This window comes from Xyrauchen texanus, chromosome 43 (genome assembly GCF_025860055.1).
Source record: "Xyrauchen texanus isolate HMW12.3.18 chromosome 43, RBS_HiC_50CHRs, whole genome shotgun sequence".
Lineage (NCBI taxonomy): Eukaryota > Metazoa > Chordata > Actinopteri > Cypriniformes > Catostomidae > Xyrauchen > Xyrauchen texanus.
Window position 1 is genome coordinate 21,501,772 of NC_068318.1, and position 22,188 is coordinate 21,523,959.

Consider the following 22,188-nt stretch of genomic DNA (forward strand, 5'->3'; position numbering starts at 1 on the left):
TATCATTGAAATGTCAAATGTCTGTAAATATCTTGCAGATATGAGAACATAATTCTAACCATCAGACTTGCTATCCTTTATGCCTTCAAATTTTACAAAATAATAAATATCATGTTACCATATTGCATCACATCTGTCCTCTGCATCAGTGAATAGAAAAGAGGCCAATTGCCTTGCTACAGTAAATTGAACTCTATGGAAATGACTGTCTACCTCCGTGTGTCAAATAATTTCTGTTGTTTTCTATGTTAATCTCATAAATGTTAACCCACAAGAGCAACAGAATGTACAGCCAGACACTAAAGCAAATGCTTAGAAAAAAAGATTTCTAAATTGTATTAAAAATGTTTAACATAATGAAATGATGTCTTGAAATGATGATGATTTTCAATGTTGATTTAATTCAATTCAGTACTATTTTGTATAGGATATTTACAACAGTGATGTCATGACATAGTCATGCAGTGTAAGTGTCTGACATCATGAATCCGGGTTTTCGTGTGTTGATAACACTTGAATGCAGATTTGGGTCAATTTGACCAGTTTTAACTTTTTAACACTGATTTACAAATTAACTTAAACTCTGGAGTTGATTTGGATCCGATAATGTTGAAATTATTAATTTAATGTGTTTATAAAAGATGCTTTTAAAAAAGTTACAAAGAAGTTGTTATGGGTCAATTTGACCCTGTTAAAGACTTATGAGAGAGCTGCAATACGTATGCCAGAAAACATGTTTTTTTAAATTGTAATGCAGTTAAAAATAAAGTCATATTGACACCAGAACCTGGAACTGTTTGATAACAATAAAAACCAATATCAACATCTACAATGATATGAACAAATGTGTTTGTGTTTTGTGGGGGGACTCACACACACCCACAAACCCACACACACCCATACACAAATACGTTGTGTGCGTGTATATCCACAAACACACATGCACACATAAATACATGCTGTACATACATATTCTATTGTAAATTTGGAGCATTTACATTATATAATTTGCACATTTTACATTTGTAATGTAGTGTAGTTATTAATGATAAAACATTTGTCGGGACACATGTGCAAATTGTGATTACTGAAACCTGTGACTGAGCTGCTTTAAAATTGTTGAAGTTGGATGATTCATTATATTTGACAACAAATTTCAAGTCTACAGTTTGAGGAAATACCTTTTTATTAAAATCCAATTTTAGTGATTAAAACATCACAACATGGATCATTCTAGTCTTCATCAGTCTTCCAATGTACCGTAAGATGTCTTAATATAACAGAACACAACTGATGACGCAACAGCTCAGAACAAAACAGGATGTTAGAAAATAGGCTGTGCACAACAGGCAATGAGGAAGAAAAAGCAACCTCAGTCCAAAGTGGGTCTTTCTAATTCAGCCATGGGCATAGAATACACGAGGGTAGCGTATAAGTAACACTTTAAATAAATCCAAAGTTCATCCCCCACACTTTTTCACAGTGTTCCACCGTTGTGTCTTTCATACAGCAAATGTCTAAATGTGTAAATGCAAAAGTTAAAATTCACTGGTCAATCATGTAATTAATTCAATAAAACATTTTAATCGATTGAGAGCCTTAAAAATATATCTTATATATTTATGTTTGTCTAGCGGTAATCGTTCTGTCCCCCTCACCTTTTAAATGATTGCTACGCCCCTGAAATCAGCAGTTGCTCTTTGTGAAGCAGATGGTGTTTCAGATTTCTGGTCCTCTGCTACAGATTTAAAGTGCTAATCACACGAGAGAGAAAAACAAAAGGATAAATGATACAACCAAAAAATCACAACAAACTTAAGCATTCCAAATCCTTTGTTTTACAAAGAGTGAACAAGTGCCACATCATTATTTACAGAATGCGAGTAGTGTTGTTCAAGTTAAACGCTTTAGAGTGTCTGAAACTAACCTGTGAGCTTTTGAATTCGAAGTAGAGTGTGAACTTGTTTCTTGCATACAGGAATGTCCAGGATTTCTAAGACAGGTCACATTAGCAGTTAAAAACAAGAGAGGCATCAAATATGTAAATGTCATAAATATTCAATGGACCAACATACCACAAATAATGTCTACATAATCACAGTCAAGGTCTGCTGTGGGTAGATTCACCTGGTAAACAGACAGGAAAGTGAAGATAAACATGACATTGATGATTTAGATAATAAAAAACAACAACTTGTTTTTAGTCACTGTTTAAGAGCTAAGCTTCCCCAAAAGTTCCTCAAATTCAGGCGGCCACTCTTGAATCAGCCTGTCGATGCCTGGCATGGGTCTGAGAAAACATATCATACTCTTGCTACAAAATGACAGATACTACTTCAAGAAGACTCACTTTACATTGTTCAGTTAAGTTTTTACCTGGTGTAGTGTACAGTAGGTTTGGACTTATGCAGTTAACTAATGCTCTCAACCTGTTCTACATATTTATGTGATTGTTGTTTCTGTTTTTCAGTATACAAGCATATTAGTTGGTGTTGTTTAGTTATACTACAGTATGTGTGTGAACCGTAACATTGTGATGTTTGCTGTTTTCTGAAAGTCACATGGAGAGCACCGTGGGGTCAGACTGTTTAATGCACGGCTCATCCAGAACCTAAAGACCAATATTGTCAGCTTTCCCATCTGGCCGCGGTACCCTGGGATTGCAGAAAAAGCTCAAAATACAACTTCAGACATATGGATATTAAACTAGGATATTCATGTTTAGCTTGCTAGCCTCACTTTATTCACGTGCTTTAGTTTGTGGTCAAGCTCTATTGTCTGTGGGGTGTATCTGAAGGAAACAGACACATCATTAGTAACAGTAGTAACTAATAAATACTCTACAAGAGGTGGAATAAGTGACAGAGCCTTATTGGGAAATCCTAGATGGAATCTGCTGCCTTTTTTCACATTTTCTGCTCTGATTTTGGTAGATAATATGTTGAATGGCTTTAACAAATTAAAATGTGTTAAATAGAGTGGAGAGTACTTGTATCCATAGCTCAAAACATTATCAATTAGCCAACATCTATAATAATTGAACACGTGTGGGATGTGTTGAACTTAGTGAGCGATGGGTGTTCCAATTCTGAGAGTTCTGTAGACTGAAATTACGTGTGGGCCTGCTTAAGGGTCAAATTGTTTTTGCAAATTTCCTTTCTTGTGTTTCAGTGTACATTTTGAATGCAGATCAAATGTTGCAATGGTGAGAAGTTGAGGTCTGATTTCTTCTCACCGTGTGATACTTAAACATCTCTTTGATCTCTGCAGTCACAGGAAGGTGAACATAATAGGCCAGATCACATACACTGTGAGAAATCAATGATACACACACATCCACATTATTATATAAAATAATAAAATTGCTTTTAGTTTTTTTCTGTTCATAAGATTTGTTTTACAAGAGTTGATGATATTGTAACTATAATGCTCTATGCAGTTTATCAGTGGACCACAATGAACTCTTGTATAAAATGTACTACTGAAACTTTCATATAAAGAAAAATCACAAAGTTATGCATCAAACTTACTTATCTCACAAATAAGTGGCTAGACCAGCTATAATCAACGCATTTGCTTCAGCAGATACATTAGTGTCATCATTCAATCAGTCTCTTTTCAGCTGCTGCTGATTAGATTTCAGATGATCAGTCCTACACTTCCGGAGCAGATCCGGGCTCCACGTCCTCTTCATCAGACTCTGTGTCATCAGAAACTTCTTCTTGATCATCATCTTCCTCCTCTTCATCATTTTCATAAGTACCACGAGGACCAGAAGGTGGCTTTTACTTTCTCATTAAACATGAGCTGATGAACATCTAAAGTCTTACTTTAGTGTCTTCTTCTAGTTTATCACCAGTGTAACTGGCCATGGTGCTCACAATGTGTTTCAAATACTCGTAAACACAGTCACAGAATGTCTTCTATTCTGCATAAGTGTAGTTGTCATAACATACTTGAGTGAGGTTGGTATATCATGCAATTTGCTACATACCATCTAAAACCATTTTAAATATCATTTTGCTATTCTTATAGAATTATGCATGCAGATTTAGCAAACCGCACATTATTTGGTTTCTACCAATGTAAATGTTTAATGTTAAATCAAAGTTCATGTTTGTTAAATTTGGTTGCATTTTTGTAAATACGTTTAAACTATATACATCCCAGGTGAAATAATGAGCACTCAGGATAATTTGCTGTTATAACATCAAGGATGCATATAGAAGAGCATACACTTCTTGCAAATTCCTTTTGTTTTAAAGTTAATTTATCTGAGTTAAAGGTGGCTCTGGTGTATAGAGTGAGCGGCCACAATCCATGTGACAGCAAACAAAGGGTGAAGTGGTTTCACACAAAAGTTAACAAGAAATGGTAACAGTCTACATTTTCCCTTAGACATTGATATTTATCTTGATGTTGATTTCCAACAAATGTTAAAGACTGAAATCAGTGTTAATATGGAGACCAACTGGTCCTCAGTATCTTCTGTGGGCATGGCTTGGGAGGCACTTAAGGTGGTTCTTAGGGGTCAGATCATACAGTATGCCTCATTTACCAAAAAATCCAAAGCAAGAGAACTCATGGAGTTGGAAGGGAGTATTAAAAGTGCAGAGGTAGAGCTGAAGTGCCGAATATCGTCTGATGGACTCAGAGAATTGACCCAATTGAAATATGACTATTTTGTAGCAGAAAGTGGAGTTTTGGTTATTCAAGGCAAGGCAGACATACTTTGAGTCAGGGGTCAAAGCAGGGAAGCTTTTGTTGGAAGGTTATACGGAATCATTAAAGAATGGAAAGCTTCCGCCAACCATGACACAAGCCTGGATCAGTCTGTCTTAAAAGGACAAAGAGTGTAAAAGTTACCATCCAGATACCTAGATATCCACCCAGCAATTGTTCCTCTGGTCAAGACATTTCCATAGAGTACGGTTGTATTGTTGTTGTCATGACCTGATGCTAAGACAGTGAGAGAAACTTGTTAATTTAATAGCAAACATACCTAACATCACAAATGCTAACATCCACACATGCTAACCTAAGAGGTAAGTTCTGTGTTTGCTGGGATGCTGCTGGCCTTCTATGATCTGCATGGTGAGCTTGTGAGCTTTAGTGAGTCTTTACAAGAGTAAATGTCATGAATCAGTTATACAGAGTCTGAGGCATGGATTGCCATTCACTGTAAAAATTCAAAGAATCTCAAGACATTGTTTGGGGTTCTCAGAGAAGCTTCCATTTTGAAGTTCCTGCAATAATCCCATAAGAGATAGGTCTTGAAATACATATTGAAGTTCCTTGAGAACATATATCAGGCTCCTTTATAGGTCCTAGATGGTGGCCTCTAAAGAACCTGAAACTGTGCATTGAGTATTTTAGAAAAACTCTATCACTGGAAATAAGAAAACTTGACAGGAAGTGTAGCTCAAAAATGAAAACTCATCCTCCATTGGTCAGCTCACAAACATTCCCTTCAATCAAGAGGATGGGATGATGCAATGACTGTAGCTATAAGCTGTAATTAGACTTCAGTACAAACAAACATAATTACATTTAGAAAAAGATTTGAGTGCACACACATGCTGTGTCTTCTGTGGTTTGTGGTCAATAGAGATCAGGGTTTACATTCCTTGCGTCAATCAGTTATGAAAGTAGAGGAACTTTGCTGTAACTTTCGGTTCAGCGGCTTTAAAGGGATATTTCACCCAAAAATGAAAACCCTCTCATTATTTACTCATGATATCCCAGGTGTGTATGTCTGTCTTTCTTCACCAGAACTCATTTGAAGAAAGTATCTTAGCTCAGTAGGTCCTTAAAAGTGAATTGTGATCTGAGAAAGTCAGCATAAACATCATCCTTACGACTCCAGCTGTTAAATTGATGTCTTCTAAAGCGTCACGATTGCTTTTAGAGCAAAAAAGATACATTTTGAGTACTAGTTTTAACTCTAAATAATGCTTCCGATCAGAAGCTGTACGTGTGTGACTTAATTGCATTGGGATTTAAACATGCAAGAACTGAGGCGCGTGAGTCACAGCCAGAAGAGCAGCGCTGTTTACAAGTGAGGAGGAACGTTATACTGTAGCTTGACTGGTTTTGGTTTAGATTTGTATCTGTATCTGTTTGTGTTCTTATTCTGGATGTCTTCACCGAGTGAAGAACGTGAGCTTACATCAGCATCATGGCAGCACGAATATAAGAGACCACTTAAACTCCGCCCTCTTGTTAACCTTACCCTCACGTTGGATTATAGTTAAAGCAAACTTAAATATTGACCTTTTTCACACCAAAATTATTGTATCACTTTAGAAGACATTAATTTAACAGATGGAGAGTTATATCGATGACGTTTATGCTGACTGTCTGTCATTTTTGGAGCTTCAAAAATCGGATCAACCACTTGCATTTTAAGGACCTACTGAGCTAAGATATTTTTCTAACTTTCTTCAAATGTGTTCTGGTGAAGAAAGTCAGTCATACACACCTGGGATATCATGAGGGTGAGTAAATAATGAGATACTTTTCATTTTTGGGTAAAACTATCCCTTTAATCCTTTACAGCACCGACATCTCAGTGGTGGATAAACTCTTGAAGATTCCGTTCAATGGTTAGCATGTTTTCCACATACAATGCAAGTTGAAGTCTGACTCATATTTTCCTCTTCCTCTCCCCATCATTTGCTGTCATCTTTCTATGATCTGTTGCAGAAAGGCCATAAAAATCAGATAAATTATTTTAAAGCAATAACCAATGCCAGCTTTGACAGAGCTTAACAAACTCACACAGCAGTTGATGGATCAGCTCTTGAGAACAGGATGTGGTTATCAGATACTTTTCTTCCCACCTCAGCTGTTTAGCTTTGCTTATGACAATTCTAAACTACACTATCTTTTTAGAAAACTAGAAACTGTTTCTTGAAGGTATATATGAATGAAGGCAAATTTGCTCAGTCAGCAAGGCTCTTGTCTTTGATTTCTGACTTCAAATATTTTCATTATGAATGCACATCAAGGATTTTCATATAGTGTGGCATTTGTACTCAATGTTTAGCATGACATATACACACATATACAAAATTTTCTCCATGCCCACGTTTAGCACTTTGCCATATACTGTAAAATACTGATATAAATTTAAAATAAAATACTGAGTAAATATTTGCCAGTCTTTTATAAATACATGACAAATTAAGAACAATCTCAACAAACATCTGAGAAGTGTAATAATAATATAGTGAACAATAATCTTGTTTTGTTTATATTAATTACACTCATTTTAACAGGCATTTGACATTGATTATTGTTGACTTGAGAGCAAATTGTTTCTATGTTACAGATCTACAGTAATGAAGGGCTGCATTACTTAAAATCTCACAAATACCTCCTTAAGGGCTGCTAAACAGTTGTGCAGGTTTAAGTATAGGCTTGAAAGGGTAAAGAACAGTGTAAAAGTGCAAGTCCATGCACATTATCTTCTTCATCTACAAAGGTCCTGTTTTTGATACTTGATGTTATCTCTATTTCCTCCTTATGTTGATCTGATCTTGCAGACATTAAATCATTAGATGCATTAAATCATTCAACAAGAGCTTCCATCTTGCTCTCTACTATCCAGCCTGTATAGACCTCAGCATCAATTGGAGAGAGAGTTTATGTTGATTTGTTCAAAGGGTGTTAAATTAGTGTAGAGCTGTTTCTTGATCAGCTTTATGTATTCCACATATTCATACCAAGACCACTGTAGAGACAGAAATCTAACCCCAGATAAGCTTTGCTCAGGGCTGCTTAATAATAAATTGCTTAATTTGTAATGAAGTTTAATGAATAAACGGCTCAATTTCGATTGCAGTCCAGCTCAAGCATTCCTCTTGGTGTTTATGAGCAGATCTCTTTGGAATTCAGCCTCCAGATTCCCAGCTCCACTCTTGCCTCCGGGAGGATCCGTTATCAGAGTGAGTTTGTTAAACACTCCCCGGCCAAAATAGTCAGCGATGACTGCGAACCCATCGTTAGAACTATTTAACTACAAAAGAGAGAGAAATAAAAATGTTATTATATTACATTATATATATGAGATTATACATACAGTTATAAGTTTACATACACCTTCACCAAATAAATTTTAACTCATTTAAACTTTTCACCGTTCCTGGCATTTAATTCCCTGTTTTGGGTCAGTTAGGATCACTACTTTATTTTAAGATTGTGAAATATAATGAATACTATGAATTAATGTCATAGTACTAAACTATTAAAGAGAATTATTTCTTTCAGCTTTTATTTCTTTCATCACATTCCCAGTGGGTCAGAAGTTTACATACAATTTATTAGTATTTGGTAGCATTGCCTTTAAATTGTTTAACTTGGTTCAAATATTTTGGGTAGCCTTCCACAAGCTTCTCACAATAAGTTGCAAATTTTGGCGCATTCCTCCAGATAGAACTGGTGTAACTGAGTCATGTTTGTAGGCTTCTTTATTATGGCCAAAAAGTTTCATTTTTGTTTCATCAGACCAGAGGAAATTAAATTACTTTTTTCTCCAAAAAGTTAAATATTTGTTCCCATGTGCACTTGCAAACTGTAGTCTGGCTTATTTATAGCCATTTATAGGTTTTGGAGCAGTGATTTCTTTCTCGCTGAGCAGCCATTCAGATTATGTCGATATAGGACTCATTTACTGTGGATATAGATACTTGTCTAACTGTTTCCTCCAGCATCTTCACAAGGTCCTTTGCTGTTGTTCTGGGATTTATTTGCATTTTCGCACCAAACAACGTTCATCTCTAGGAGACAGAATGTGTCTCCTTCCTGAACAATATGATGGCTGCGTGGTCCCATGGTGTTTATATTTGTTTACTTTGTACAGATGAACGTGGTGCCTTCAGGCATTTGGAAAATGCTCTGAAGGATGAATTAGACTTGTGAAGGTCCACAATTTATTTTCTGAGTTTTGATGCCAAACAAAGAGGCACTGAGTTTGAAGGTAGGCCTTAAAATACATCCACAGGTGGGTGATTCTCCAACTAGGAGCACTTTTGGCACTGTGAGTTTATGGAAAATTCACTCTCTTAAAACACACTTAAAACAATCTTCCTAGCTTCATTAATTTGTCTTCTAACACAATATAATAGTGGGCAGTTTTAGAATTCCATGGAATATTATTATTTTTAACAGTTTTTCTGAAGAGCGCTTTCAAAGATGTCATTTCCACCACTTTTCAATTTATGTATTTTATTACAATATAATATTGTAAAACTGATTATATAAGATTATGTATCAGTCAACAACATCAGTGGCTACCTAATCATGTAACAAAATAAATCTTAATACTTCATGAACTTAATACATTTTCATTTAAATTTGCTAAATGCCACGAGTTGAGATTTTTGCCTACAGCATTTCATTTTTGCTCAGGTCTATGTTTATTTTTTAAAGTCACTCACACATATATTGTAAGTAATGAACTATTAATACTTGATTTAAAATACATTTAGATCCACATCATTTGTTATTCTTATGTTTTTACTTAAAAACTGTGTAGTGGTGGAAATGACGGTTAATAATGGAAAGATTGTTTCTGTTAATTTTTCCTTAAATTGCCAGTCCAAAATATTTTTAACCATGTATTTTATTATTTAACATGTATAAATTGAACAGTATACCTAATAGTTTTAAAAATAATGATTACAAATGATATGAAAATTATATGAACCTGCTCAAAACATTAGTTTTGAAAGGTTAGAGTCCTCCTTAGTTTTTTTGGTCCCTCCGCCATTTGTCTTGCAGCTTTACTCCGTGGTGAGTCATTATGACTGATTTTTTCTGTAGTCTGGCAAACCTTTTCTTATATTTTTCAATTTTTCTCAAGGCATCACCCAGCTTTCTATTAACCACAGACAAATCTCTGAAAAGCTTTGATCGATCTCTCCTCACTGTCTTCCTACCCCTGGATGTAGATCTTTCCACTACGGGGGGAGTGTCTGGTGTCAGGGGTGAGTTTGGTGGTGTAGTGGCCAACACAGCGCTTGCAGTGGCTATACGTCATCGTCGGTTTCGCTGATTTATCTTCCACTGTTTTCTTTTTCTTTCCTTCTCCTTACTGGAGACCTCTAAGATTGGTTTCACTATTCCTCTTTCTTTTTTCCTGTGATATCTTTCCCTGTCTTTTTCTAATTTCTGTTGATATTTATCTGGATCAGCGTTTATTCTGTCCCTGTATTCCTGTGACTTCTTGGCCACCGACTTCGGCATCTTAAATATAAATATAAATACATAAAAATACATATAGAGTGTACTGGAATGGTGCTATATAAAGTTCTCAGTCCAAAAGCACAAATATGTCATGAGAACACAAAAATAGCACACAAAAATGGCATGTATATCATGTCCAAAGCTACGCCTGTAATTTCTCAGAGGTGGAAATGACGGAGGTGGAAATGACATTTTAGCAGTTTTTCTGCAATATTAGCACACCCTCATGTCATGCTTAGCTACTTTTAGACTTAGCATGTTGTTTACTCATAATAAACATAAATACATTATTTTCATATTTGTTGTACATAATTCAACCAAACTATAGCCACATGATGGAAATGACGCTGACTAAAAATACTCTGTATAAAAGCTTGAGTTACCTTGATTTATTTTCTTGTACTAAAGAGCACATGTGCCTGAAGTTTCATCTTCAACTAATACGTCATTTCACTAATATTGCCATGGTTACCAAGTAAATAAAATATTTAAGGTGGATGTATTAAGGTGGATTTTGTTGAGGGAGGTGGAAATGACGGAAAACCTGGGGACAGACTTATTTTATTCCAAAATTAGTTTAAAATTGTGATATACATATGGAATTTCTATTGTATGATATTATTTTATTAGTCCTTAAGACAAACATGTTAAAAAAAAATTAAATCGATCCTTTAATATACATTTTTAACATTCAAAGAGGGCCAGTCTGGGCTGGGGACAAGCATAAAACTGCAAAATCTGCTAATAAACAGCCTTGCAAAAGCATTTTTAAAAGAAAACAGGGGCCAGATTTGGTGGTTACTAGGATGATGGAGCATGAACTTCATAAAGACAATGTATTTGTGCATTTGTTTGTTTATTTATTTACAAAAAAAGGCCAAGGACACAAAAGTGCCTGTAGTTGGAGAATCACCCAGGTACACCTGCTATCAAAAGCTAATTGTCTAAAGGTTGACATAATTTTCTGAAATGTTCCAAGCTGCTTAAAGGCACAGTTAATTTAGTGTATGTAAAATTCTGACCCACTAGAATTGTGATAGTCAATTAAAAGTGAAACAATCAGTCTGTAAACAATTGTTGAAAAAATTACTTGTGTCACGCACAAAGTAGATGTCCTAAACGACTTGCCAAAACTATAGTTTGCTAAAATTAAATCTGTGGAGTGGTTTAAAAATGAGTTTTAATGACTTCAACCTAAGTGCTTGTAAACTTCTGACTTCAACTGTATCTATATTCAACTTGATTTATTGTTACATATCTCCCAGGCAGAGCACTCAGTAATCAATAAATGAAAATATTGGCATGCACTCCAATACAATGATAACAACAGAAAATCGGTTTATTCAGAAAATCCGACAACGCATGAAAACAGTGTATACATGAGACTTGTAAACAAAACTAATAATTGGATTTATTCTCGTCAAAAAGTAAACAGACTTATGCACATGGGATAAGCCAGTTAGAATGCTGTTAAATGTGTTTACATGCAACATGAAATCAGACTACTGGGCAAAAAAGCGACAAGTGCCGATCGTTATTTGCTTAACCCTAAAAAGATCACGCACATAAAAGGTACCACTTAAAATGAATTGCTATTTTCACACATTAGGACCCACATAATACTCTTCCATGTTTTTTCTCCCTAAAATATTGCTTTTATTTTTTAAAGTATAAAAGGTCTTAAATATTGATCTCATATTGTTCTCACCCACACCTATCACATCACTTCTAAAGATATGGATTTAATCACTGGATTAAAATGGATTGCTTTTATGCTGTTTTTATGTGCCTTTGGAGTTTAAAAGTTTTGGCCAGCATTCATTTGCATTTTATGAACCTGCAGGGTGGAGATATTCTTAAAAAAAAAACCTTTTATTTTAAAATTTTTTGAGAATTGTCATTTTGAGGAATGCATTAACACAAAAATTATAATAATCAAGATTAAATGTGTTAAATGACTGACAGCCATTGTATTTAAGTTAATTTAATATTAACATTTGCAGATTTGATTATTAAAATATGTGCTAAAAATGCATTTTGTACCTGTCTGTTAAAATGGTCATGCAGATCTCGTTTCTGATCTTGAGCACGCAGCATATCCATGACCTTCCTGTTCTCAGGGGTGCAGGTGGGGCATTCCACCTCACTTTCAGCGTAGCTCTCCAAGCAGTGCTGGTGAAAGGAGTGGCCGCACAGGAAGTGCACAGATGGTAACTCTAGTGGGCTGTTACACATACTACACTTGGTCTTCTGAAAAATCTTTGCACTAAAATAGGAACAAAAACTTTACTACTTGCAGTTGGTAAGTGATTTACAGTGATAAATGTGCACTAATACGGCACATTACAATAAATGTGATCGTCCATTGCAATCAGTTACAAGGGAATGTATGAATCCTTGATTTGCTCACCAGGATTTTAGTTCTTGTATCTCAGCACGGAGGTGGGCCGTCTCGTCTCTGTACTGTCGAATCTTCCTTTCATCTTCCTCAATCTGTTGTGTCTCTCTCTCCAGTTTATTTATTAAATAGTCTTTAATGACTGACAGTGAGGCTGTGGAGTTATGGGCCAAGGTCTGCACCACTACAACACAGATGGTAGACATACAGTATATGCTGAACAGTATGGAAAACACCAGATTGCAGAGATTTGGTTCATCAACAGGACAGAGATGGGTAAGAACTTTCTACAGCATGACCAAAAAAAATTAAATGTGGTGTTAAAATATAGGTCATTATGTTTCCATGAGTGAAAACCACAAAGTCATGGTAAACGTCTTCACCCTTTGTGCAGTGCTAGGCTCAAACGGCTGCAAACCAGAAGTGCATCTTTCTACTTACCCAGAAGTGGAGGCATCAGGTTATTTTTATCAATGTGCTGCAGGACTTCGCTAATATACGCCTTGCAGTTTTCTTCTTTGCGGGCAAAATAGCCCAGTGCTTGTTCCCACAAACACACTTCCTTGTCCCCATAGCACTTACAAGCCTCCACAACTTTTCCATATTCCTCGTTCTGCATGTGGTAATGCATGATCTGCTGGTACCTGCAGAGAGGGACAATTCTGTTACTAATTAGCTTAGCATTCATGAGACGATTTGCTAAACATAACATACATACTTTTGCAATCAATCAAGGAATTTAGTTTTGGTATGTCACTCACACAAAGTTATCGGATGGATTTAGAAGATGGGGAATATAGTGCACAAGTCATATGGAGTATTTTTATGGTATTTTATCTTTTTCATTGGACAACAGCAGCATGGACATTCTGCAAAATTATTTTTTTTTTTGTATGTGTGTGTGTGTGTATGTACTTCAAAAGAAGAAGAAAAAGTCCTAAGGTTTTGGAACAACATGTAGGTGTACTAAATTGTAAGGATGTGCTTTTCTGTGGGGGATGTCTCAATGCTACCATTATCAGATCTGTACAAATTTCATGATGTTAAAAATTTGGATATAACAATTACATTTAAAAGGGACAGTTCACCCAAAAATGAAAATTCTCTCATCATTTACTAACCCACGTGCAAACCAAATTGTGTAACGATTTCTTACTTCTGCTGAACACAAATAAAGATTAGAAGAATACTTAGATCTGTTGGTCCTCAAAATGCAAGTTAATGGTGACCAAATTTTGAAGCTGCAAAAAGCATATCAAGGCAGCATTAAAATAATCCATAAGATATGATATGATAGTCGTGGGTGAGAAACAGATCAATATGTAAGTCCTTTGTACCTATAAATCTTCACTTTTACTTTCACATTCTTCTTCTTTTGTTTTTTGGTGATTCACATTCTTCAGACATTCCTCCACCTACTGGGCAGGGAAGAGAATCTAAAATAACTGAGGACTTCAGACTTTTTCTCACCCACACCTATCACATCACTTCTGAAGATATAGATTTAACTGGAGTTGTATGGATTATTTGTATGCTTCCTTTATATGCTTTTTGGAGCTTTAAAGTTCTGGCCAACATTCACTTGAATTGTATTGACCTACAGAGCTGAAATATTTAAAAAAATCTTCATTTGTGTTCTTCAGAAGAAAGAAACTCATCTAGGATGGGACGAGGGTTAGTAAATGATGAGAGAATAACATTTTTGGGGAGAACTATTTCTTAATGTAAGGAGTCTTTTAAATAATGACTTTTCACTTGTCTTCCCCTAGAATATACAAAGTTTGTATGTAGCAACTGAATGACAATTGCTTTCTGAATAGGTGAGAATGAAAGTTGACAATCGGAGAATGCTAAAGGCAATGAAGATTGTGAGTAAAATCACTCACAGCATTCCCTTTTCATAAAGATACAGCACTCCTTCTTTGAAGTTGTGCATCTGGCAGAGGACCAGGGCCTTGTCAAACACAGTGGTGTCACTCCTCAGCAGGGACAATGCTGCCTCCTGCAGGACCTTCTTCTTCTGCCAGTAAAAGAAAGAAAAATAAATTAATTTTATAAATGCTTTCTCTATAAACTATCAAATGTACTATAGATATACAAATACATACAGTCTATACAGAGAGAGAGAGAGAGAGAAAATGTGTGGGTTTAAAGTTTTTTTAAATAAACAATAAATGTAGTCGTATCACAGTCATAACCCCCCAAAAAAGTGAAAACATTCATTCAAAAAAAAATAAGGTCAAAATATTTAAATAATTAAAACAATATATAAAAAAAAATATATATATCTATGTGGCTTAACATTTAAAGCATGTTTACCTCTGTGTCCTGTTCATGCGCCCAGTCCTGCAATCTGAGCTCTAGCAGAGTGTCATATACTCCCTCAGGAGAGAACGGATCCACCACTATCATGTGTTCCAGGAATGCTCGCAGTTCTCGTGGGTTATTGGCAAAGACAGGAATGAACTCATCTGGATTACCCTGAGTTTTTGTCATTTGAAAAAGTCAAAAAAAGAGGTTTAAATTAGGAATGTCCCGATACCTAATTGAGGTATGAGTACCGATACTTCCTTTTTCGTATATGCCGATATCGAGTGTGGTACCTGTTTTATTACATTTTAATTTTTTTGAATTACATATCAACAGTTTATTTCAATTTTAAAATGGTGTTTAGATAAATGAATTCAATAAAACTTAAATCAAATTAAAATATAGCAATACATTTTCAACATAGTATGGTATTATTTTTATCAAATGAAGTACTTTTATACAGAACCTCATAGCACAATTAAAAATACATCATTGGAGTTATATTTTGTCAAATAAAGTGCTGCATAACAGAGCATCGCAAATGAGATATTGCTTAGATATAACACAATTACTATGTATATTATTATTAGTAGTATTACAGTAAATATTCCATATCTATTTCAATTTAAATTGAGCTTTTATTTTGCATTGTTTCTGTGTTATGACAGAAGCTTCTCAATTACGGACAGGGTTGGGAGTAATGAAATAGATGTAAAGGGATTATGTATTTAAAATACAAAATATTAGTAACTGTATTCAACTACAGTTACAATTTAAATAATTGGTCATTAGAATACAGTTACATTCAAAAAGTATTTTGATTACTGAAGAGATTACTTTGCATTTTATTGTAATTTGTTTCATTTAATATGTAGACCTTTCAGATGGAAAACATTTATACATAATATGATGCAATCCAAAGTGCATTTGAACAGCGGTGAAACACTTTCTTATGATGCGTTACATTCATACGAGCAGACAAAGTTTAAAGTAAGTTTTGACCAGAAGAAATAGAAATAAACCTTGTGGTAATTGTCAGCTTTACGCTAAGCTAAAATGCTATATATAGCCATTTTACATGCACATGTTACCAGGCACACTCATATTATTTTATCAAGAAAATTCACGTTGGATCATAATTTTTTTTTTTCTAGTAAGACCTTTGATATTAGGGCACTAATCATATTCTTGATAATAATTTTTGTATTGTTTTCCTGCAAAAAATATCTAAAAATACTTAAAATAAGATCAATTTGATTGATCTTGTTTTAGAAACAACACTGCATAAGATATTTAGAAATAAATATGTAGTCTGTATGTGCCTTGTGCTACAAAGTGAAATAATGCTCTGCTCACTGTCATCTACTAAAAAGAGAGCATGCGATGTTCACAGTAGTGTTTTCCGTGTATGAGCCAAGGAGCTCTGAAAGGTTTGAGCACTTTTTGTCTATCAACATAACACTGGCTCAACACATTCACACGCGCTCACATTTGAAGTGTGCAGCACGTGCAAACTATATATTTATTTCATTAAACTGTAGCCTGTGCTGTTAATAATCTCAATAGTACATAATGTGATTTTAATTTGTGCGCTGAATGTTTATGTAATGAAATATGTCAGACGGTATCAGTATTTGGTATCAGAGCATTTTTACAATTACACGAGTACAAGTACATGACCTGATACCGACATCAGTTTTGGGACACCCCTAGTTTAAATGAATCCACTGCCTCAGGAGCAACGCCAAATCTCAATATGTTCTTCAGAATGTCACGTTATACGATGTTACAAAAGCGATTCTATTTAAGTTACCTTGTTCCCTGCACTCCTGTCCACACTGTCCCTGTCAGTTGAGTCTTTGCTGGGGTGGTAGTCTGTGCAAAGGTGCTTTAGCAGGATGGTGGAGCTCTCAGGCACGTGGTGCATCAGAGTTTTACCATAACGCTTCATATTACTCTCTGCCTGCTCAAATGGCAACCTTCCAATGTAGCGCAAAGCCTCCTGATAATTCTGAAAGTATACAATTAAGCCTATTTAAAATATATTTATAAAGAACATAGCTGATGACAAAATGAAACACTATATGGACAATATATTGTCTTATCCAAGTTCACCTTCAAATCATCAAGCTGGATCTTCAGATACCATTCATGATGCATGTGTCTCTCTGCCAGAAACACGGCATGACTGTGATAACCAGCCTGGCGCAACACTTTGATGGCAATCTCGACATCGAAATGCACCTCACCTTCTTTGCACTAAAATCATAGTAGAGATGTAGATCATGAGTCACAATATAAGCCATGGTGTTATGGTAAAAGTAACACTGAATGAAAAAAAAATTATAATAATTTTGCTTTAAAGGCTTAGTTCACCCAAAAATGCAGTGTAAAATGAATCCATACGACTCCAGTGGTTTAATCCGTCTTCTGAAGTGATCCGATTGATTTTGCGTGAGAACAGACCAAAATATAACTCCTTTTTCACTGTACATCTTGATATCAGCAGTCTCCTTGGCGATCATGATCTCAAGCTTGATTAAACTTGCTAGCACATCTAGCGCTTAGCACACTGCCAAGCACTATGAAGTTTAATCGAGCTTGAAATCATGATCCTGACTTGAGACTGCTGATGTCAAGATTTATAGTAAAAAGTAGATACATTGTTCTTACCCAAAACCAAGTGGATTGTTTCAAAAGACATTGCTCATGGTTTACTTTTATGCTGCCTTTCTGTGCGTTTTGCATCTTAAAATGTTGGTGGTCACCATTCACTTGCATTGTATTGACCTACAGAGCTGAGATATTCTTCTAAATATTCTTTGTGTTGTTCTGCAGAAGAAACTAATTTGTGTGTGACCCTTTCCTTTAATTGTTGATTAAGACACTTTATAGATTCAGACAGTATATGGATTCTAATTATAGTTTAAATGATTCTATATATGGATTTAGATAAATTAAATCCCCTGTTATATACCTTTATGAACTCCTCCAGTTTGGAGCTGTCCTTCAGTTTGGTGTAGCAGTTAAGCAGCAGAGTAGTGTGGTCAGCGTTCGCCAGTGACTGCCTATGGAGAGCCTGTAAGTACGCTGTCAAGTTATGTATCCTCTGTGCATCCAAAAACTTTCGGATTACATACGATGGCTCAAGCTTCCCAATAGTGCTGAGAAAGAAAGCAGACCATGAATAATCATAAATTCGGAAAGTTTAGCAGCTCTCTAAAATCTGAAATGGACACCAACCGAATATACTGTTGTATAGATCCATCATGATCTCCTTTGTGGTAGAGATGGTCTCCATACTGTCTGAATATCTCCGACAGACCATCATTGTCCAAGTGTTGACTCTTAGCCAAGTTAATGGCCATCACAAATAGGTTCTTCTTAAACAGCATCTATGCACCACAAAAATGCATCTACATTTTAACAATAAATATGAATTATAAAAGCACAATACTATTTAATAACAGTTTAAACAAAATGCCAGTTTTAGAATTACTGTGCTAACCTCTAACTTGGTCTGTGTGTCCTTTTCTTGCAGCATATACACATTTCTGTCTCTCGTTAGGACATAGAAAGACCCCCACTCTGCCAGAACGTCAACAACATCATCAAATGTGGCACTATATGCTATAAACTTGTTGTCCAGGTCGTAAATTGTAAGGATGTGCTTTTCTGTGGGGGATGTCTCTCTGCTACCATAATCAGATCTGTACAAATTTCGGGATGTTAAAAAATAGGATACATAACAATTACATGTAAAAGGAATAATTCACCCAAAACTGAAAATTCTCTCATCATTTACTCATCCTCATGCCATCCCATATGTTCTGTAGGACACAAACAAAGATTTTTAGAAGAGCATTTCAGCTCTGTTGGTCCACTCAATACAAGTGAATGGTGACCAGAAATTTGAAGCTCCAAAAAGCATATGAAAGCAGAATAAAAGTAATCCATGTGGCTCCAGTGTTTAAATCCATGTCTTCCGAAGCAATCCAATCGGTTTTGGGTGAGAACAGACCAAAATGTAACTCCTTTTCACTAAATCTTGACAGCAGCAGTCTCCTTGGCGATCATGATTTCAAGCTCCATTAAACTTGCAAGCACCAACTTGTGCTCTGTGCATGCGTCAAGTGTAATTGAGCTTAATATCATGATCGTGTCTAGAGCCTGCAACGGCAAGGTGTACAGTGAAAAAGGAATTACATTTTGCTGTTCTCACCAAATACTAATCGGATCGCTTCAGAAGACATGAATTAAACCATATATCGATTACTTTTATGCTGCCTTTATGTGCTTTTTGGAGCTTCAAATTTTTGGTCACCATTCTCTAGCACTGTAGGGACAGAGCTGAAATATTTTCCTAAAAACTTTTATTCTGGAATTTTCATTTTTGGGTGAACTATTCCTATATAGCAAATAAGCGATAGATATTCCCTGCAATATAAATGAGTCCTACTTGCTAGGTGACTTGTTATTGTGCGTTAGCAGCAGTAGGTATCCTCTGTGCCACTGAGCCAGAAGCTTGTGCCCATCGAAAGCAAAGCAGGGTCCTCTCTCATCCGGCTGGTACAAATACACACAGTCATCTCCAGCCACTATGAACTGTGAGTCCTGTGAGGGGTCTGTGAGTGCCGAGCAGTGGAGAGGGCAGCCATGTGTGTCCAGTTGTATACGAGGGTACTCTTTCACTGACAACGTGTAACACTGTCAACACACACAGAGTTATGAATGAGCCCTGCTGTCAATTCTGTATAATTTTGATGTGGATTTCATATATCAGCATTCACAAATGTAAGGAAAATAGATTCAGGGGGTACTAGTGAGTACCTGTACTTTTTCCAACATAGCAACAAATAGGTGTATGACTTTGCCAGCCTGCCGGAAAGCCAGCCCTGTGATTGGACAGTTGCCCTCATGGAGGCTGATAGTTTTGCTGTGTCTGTCTCTGGTGATGTCACCCTTTGTCAGCACAACACTGCCATCTGTAAAACCTGAGCATTTGTTTCAGACATTACATGTACTGAAATGACTCACATAATGACCAAGCTATAATTACCAAGTTTCACTTTCTTGTAATTGACATTTAGACCAGTCTAACACTATTTAATCAAATGTAACTGGATATTTGTATACAAACAAACTCCTACCAATGGCCATGAAATTTAGGTTTTCGTGTACACTAAGACATGACACTTCAGTGGGTTTGTTTCCAGGTATGGCAGGGAATATCCTGGTACACAGGGGACTGCCGCTGTCCCTCTTATCAAGGTTCCATACTTTAACCTGTTGTGTACACATAAACACACAACCAAACTCTTTAAACAACACTTTTTTTCCCTTTAATAATTGCATTCACATTCTGCTTCAGTAGACTTCTGATATCATTCTAACCAGAGGATTGATGCCCGGCTCATCTTGCCCCACTGACACCAGGATGTTGTGCTGTTTCAGCTGGTACAGGTGAGCCACACGCATCTTATAAGCTTGAAAGCTAGAAAGCTGCAGGGAGCGGCTCAGAAACCAGATCTGTCCATCCAAATGTGGATTCGTTGAGTTAAGCATAAACTTATGACAAAAGACATCAGCTGAAAGGGGCTGGGTGTGAGATTTGGGATAAATGCAAGATTACACATACGTTTGTTTGACAGCTGCAATTACTCATGATACTGAACTGATTTGCTACAGTCCATAAACAATATTAAAATGGCATATACGACTATAATTATGAAATACACTGTAGTCTGTTGGTATTACTGTTGTATGACAGTGTCGTCGTTGCTGGCTCGCGACAAGCATGACTTCAGCATTATAAGGATATCTCCAAGCACAATATGTCCTCGGCCTGAATCAGAGGCCGATATACCCATCGGTAGTTGGAAATTCTTCCCATTTTCACTCGGATCTTTGACCGTTTCTTTATCGAAAAACACAAATCGCCTCCACTGCAAGAATGCTGCCATTGTCCAGGCAATTCCTGTTTACAAAATCATGTGACTCACACCACGGTCATGTGATTAATGGCTGGCGCTTAAAAAAATAAGTACACAACAGATGTAAAAACGGATAATATATTTACTCATTTGATTTAAACGGTGCTTATAACTATTATGAGCATAAACGTCCGGCTCGCAAACGAATCATTCTTGAGAACCGATTCTTTTCAGCGAACAGGCTAAATTAGTTAACCAAGTCAGACTGACTCGAGAACAGTTTGCGTCTCGACACTAAAAGGGACACTTCATTCAAAAACGTAAATTCTCTCATCATTTACACAACCTCGTACCATCCCAGATGTAAATACTGAACACAAAGGAAGATTTATAAAAGAGTATTTCAGCTCTGTATGTCCTTACAATGCAAATGAATGAGTACATTTTGAAGCTCCAAAATGCACATAAACAGATACTATTACTATTGCATAACGACAGCATAAAAGTAATCAATTGGACTCTAGTGGATAATTACAGGTGTGGGTGAGAAAAAGATCAATATTTAAGTCCTTTTTTTACTATAGATTCTCCCCTCTAACAAATAGGTGGCAATGTGCATGATAAATGTGAATTGGCAAAACAAAAGAAGAATATGAAAGCAGATGTGGAGTTTGATAGTAAAAAATGACTTATTGATCTCTCACCCATACTAATCAGACTGATTTTGAAGACATGGATTAAATCAATGGAGTCATATGGATTAATTTTGTGCTGCCATTATATGCTTTTGGAACTTTAAAAAAAACTTGGTTCCAATTCCCAAGGACCCACATAGCTGAAATATTCTTCTAAAATTCTTCATTTGTGTTAAGCAGAAGAAAGAAAGTCGAACAAATCTCGGATGAAATACGGGTGAGTAAATTATTTGGACATTTTAATTTTTGGTGAACTATTCGTTTAAAGAGCGCAAATAAACTAAAAGCTCTAATGGAGCATTTGACAGATTGAAATGCATAGGCTTCGTTTGGAGGCTGAGGAAAGTGCCGTGTCTGTTTAAGATCAAGCATAAATACAGCGAATGTACCTTTTTCCATACTCCGGGTTTTGGGATGTGGAAATAAGCGATTGCAGGGTAAACTTTGGCAGCGGGGAATGGAATGAATAGGATACCACAGCAAATATTATTTTCACTAATCCATTTTCTCCAATGGCAATAAAAAAAAATACTTTTACGTTTTAATGAATTTCCAGAAAGAAAGAAAAAATAACTAGAGTGGATTAAGTCAGATGGGAGAAGAT

At 35.9% G+C, this 22,188-nt stretch overlaps 2 protein-coding genes across 2 annotated transcripts; both read right to left on the reverse strand.

The window, feature by feature from the left end:
• Window positions 1-1,661: 1,661 nt before the first annotated feature.
• Window positions 1,662-3,872, reverse strand: ift46 (intraflagellar transport 46 homolog (Chlamydomonas)). Its single transcript, XM_052115966.1, is given in 10 exon segments — window positions 1,662-1,754; window positions 1,928-1,967; window positions 2,024-2,127; window positions 2,209-2,290; window positions 2,377-2,459; window positions 2,507-2,684; window positions 2,735-2,794; window positions 3,237-3,308; window positions 3,658-3,788; window positions 3,831-3,872. Coding segments are annotated over 10 exon segments (885 nt in total).
• A 2,684-nt stretch (window positions 3,873-6,556) lies between these two features.
• vps11 (VPS11 core subunit of CORVET and HOPS complexes) lies at window positions 6,557-20,928 on the reverse strand. Its single transcript, XM_052116137.1, has 16 exons — window positions 20,776-20,928; window positions 20,351-20,497; window positions 20,107-20,242; window positions 19,787-19,950; window positions 19,416-19,663; window positions 18,465-18,666; window positions 18,200-18,351; window positions 17,934-18,120; window positions 17,072-17,215; window positions 16,770-16,967; window positions 14,966-15,127; window positions 14,533-14,666; window positions 13,088-13,290; window positions 12,659-12,830; window positions 12,292-12,514; window positions 6,557-8,020 (listed from the first exon to the last, which is right to left on the reverse strand). The coding sequence occupies exons 1-16, from the start codon at window positions 20,917-20,919 to the stop codon at window positions 7,853-7,855; spliced, it is 2,784 nt and encodes a 927-aa protein (XP_051972097.1). The 5' UTR covers window positions 20,920-20,928; the 3' UTR covers window positions 6,557-7,852.
• Between the last annotated feature and the right edge of the window lie 1,260 nt (window positions 20,929-22,188).

Excerpts from the sequence above, each read along its gene's own strand:
- vps11 (XM_052116137.1), bottom strand. The coding sequence starts at position 20,919 with ATGGCAGCATTCTTGCAGTGGAGGCGATTTGTGTTTTTCGATAAAGAA. Across the intron at positions 20,243-20,350 it reads AGCCGGGCATCAATCCTCTG|GTTAAAGTATGGAACCTTGA; the intron begins GTTAGAATGATA and ends TGTACACAACAG. Across the intron at positions 12,515-12,658 it reads ATACAAGAACTAAAATCCTG|TGCAAAGATTTTTCAGAAGA; the intron begins GTGAGCAAATCA and ends TTCCTATTTTAG.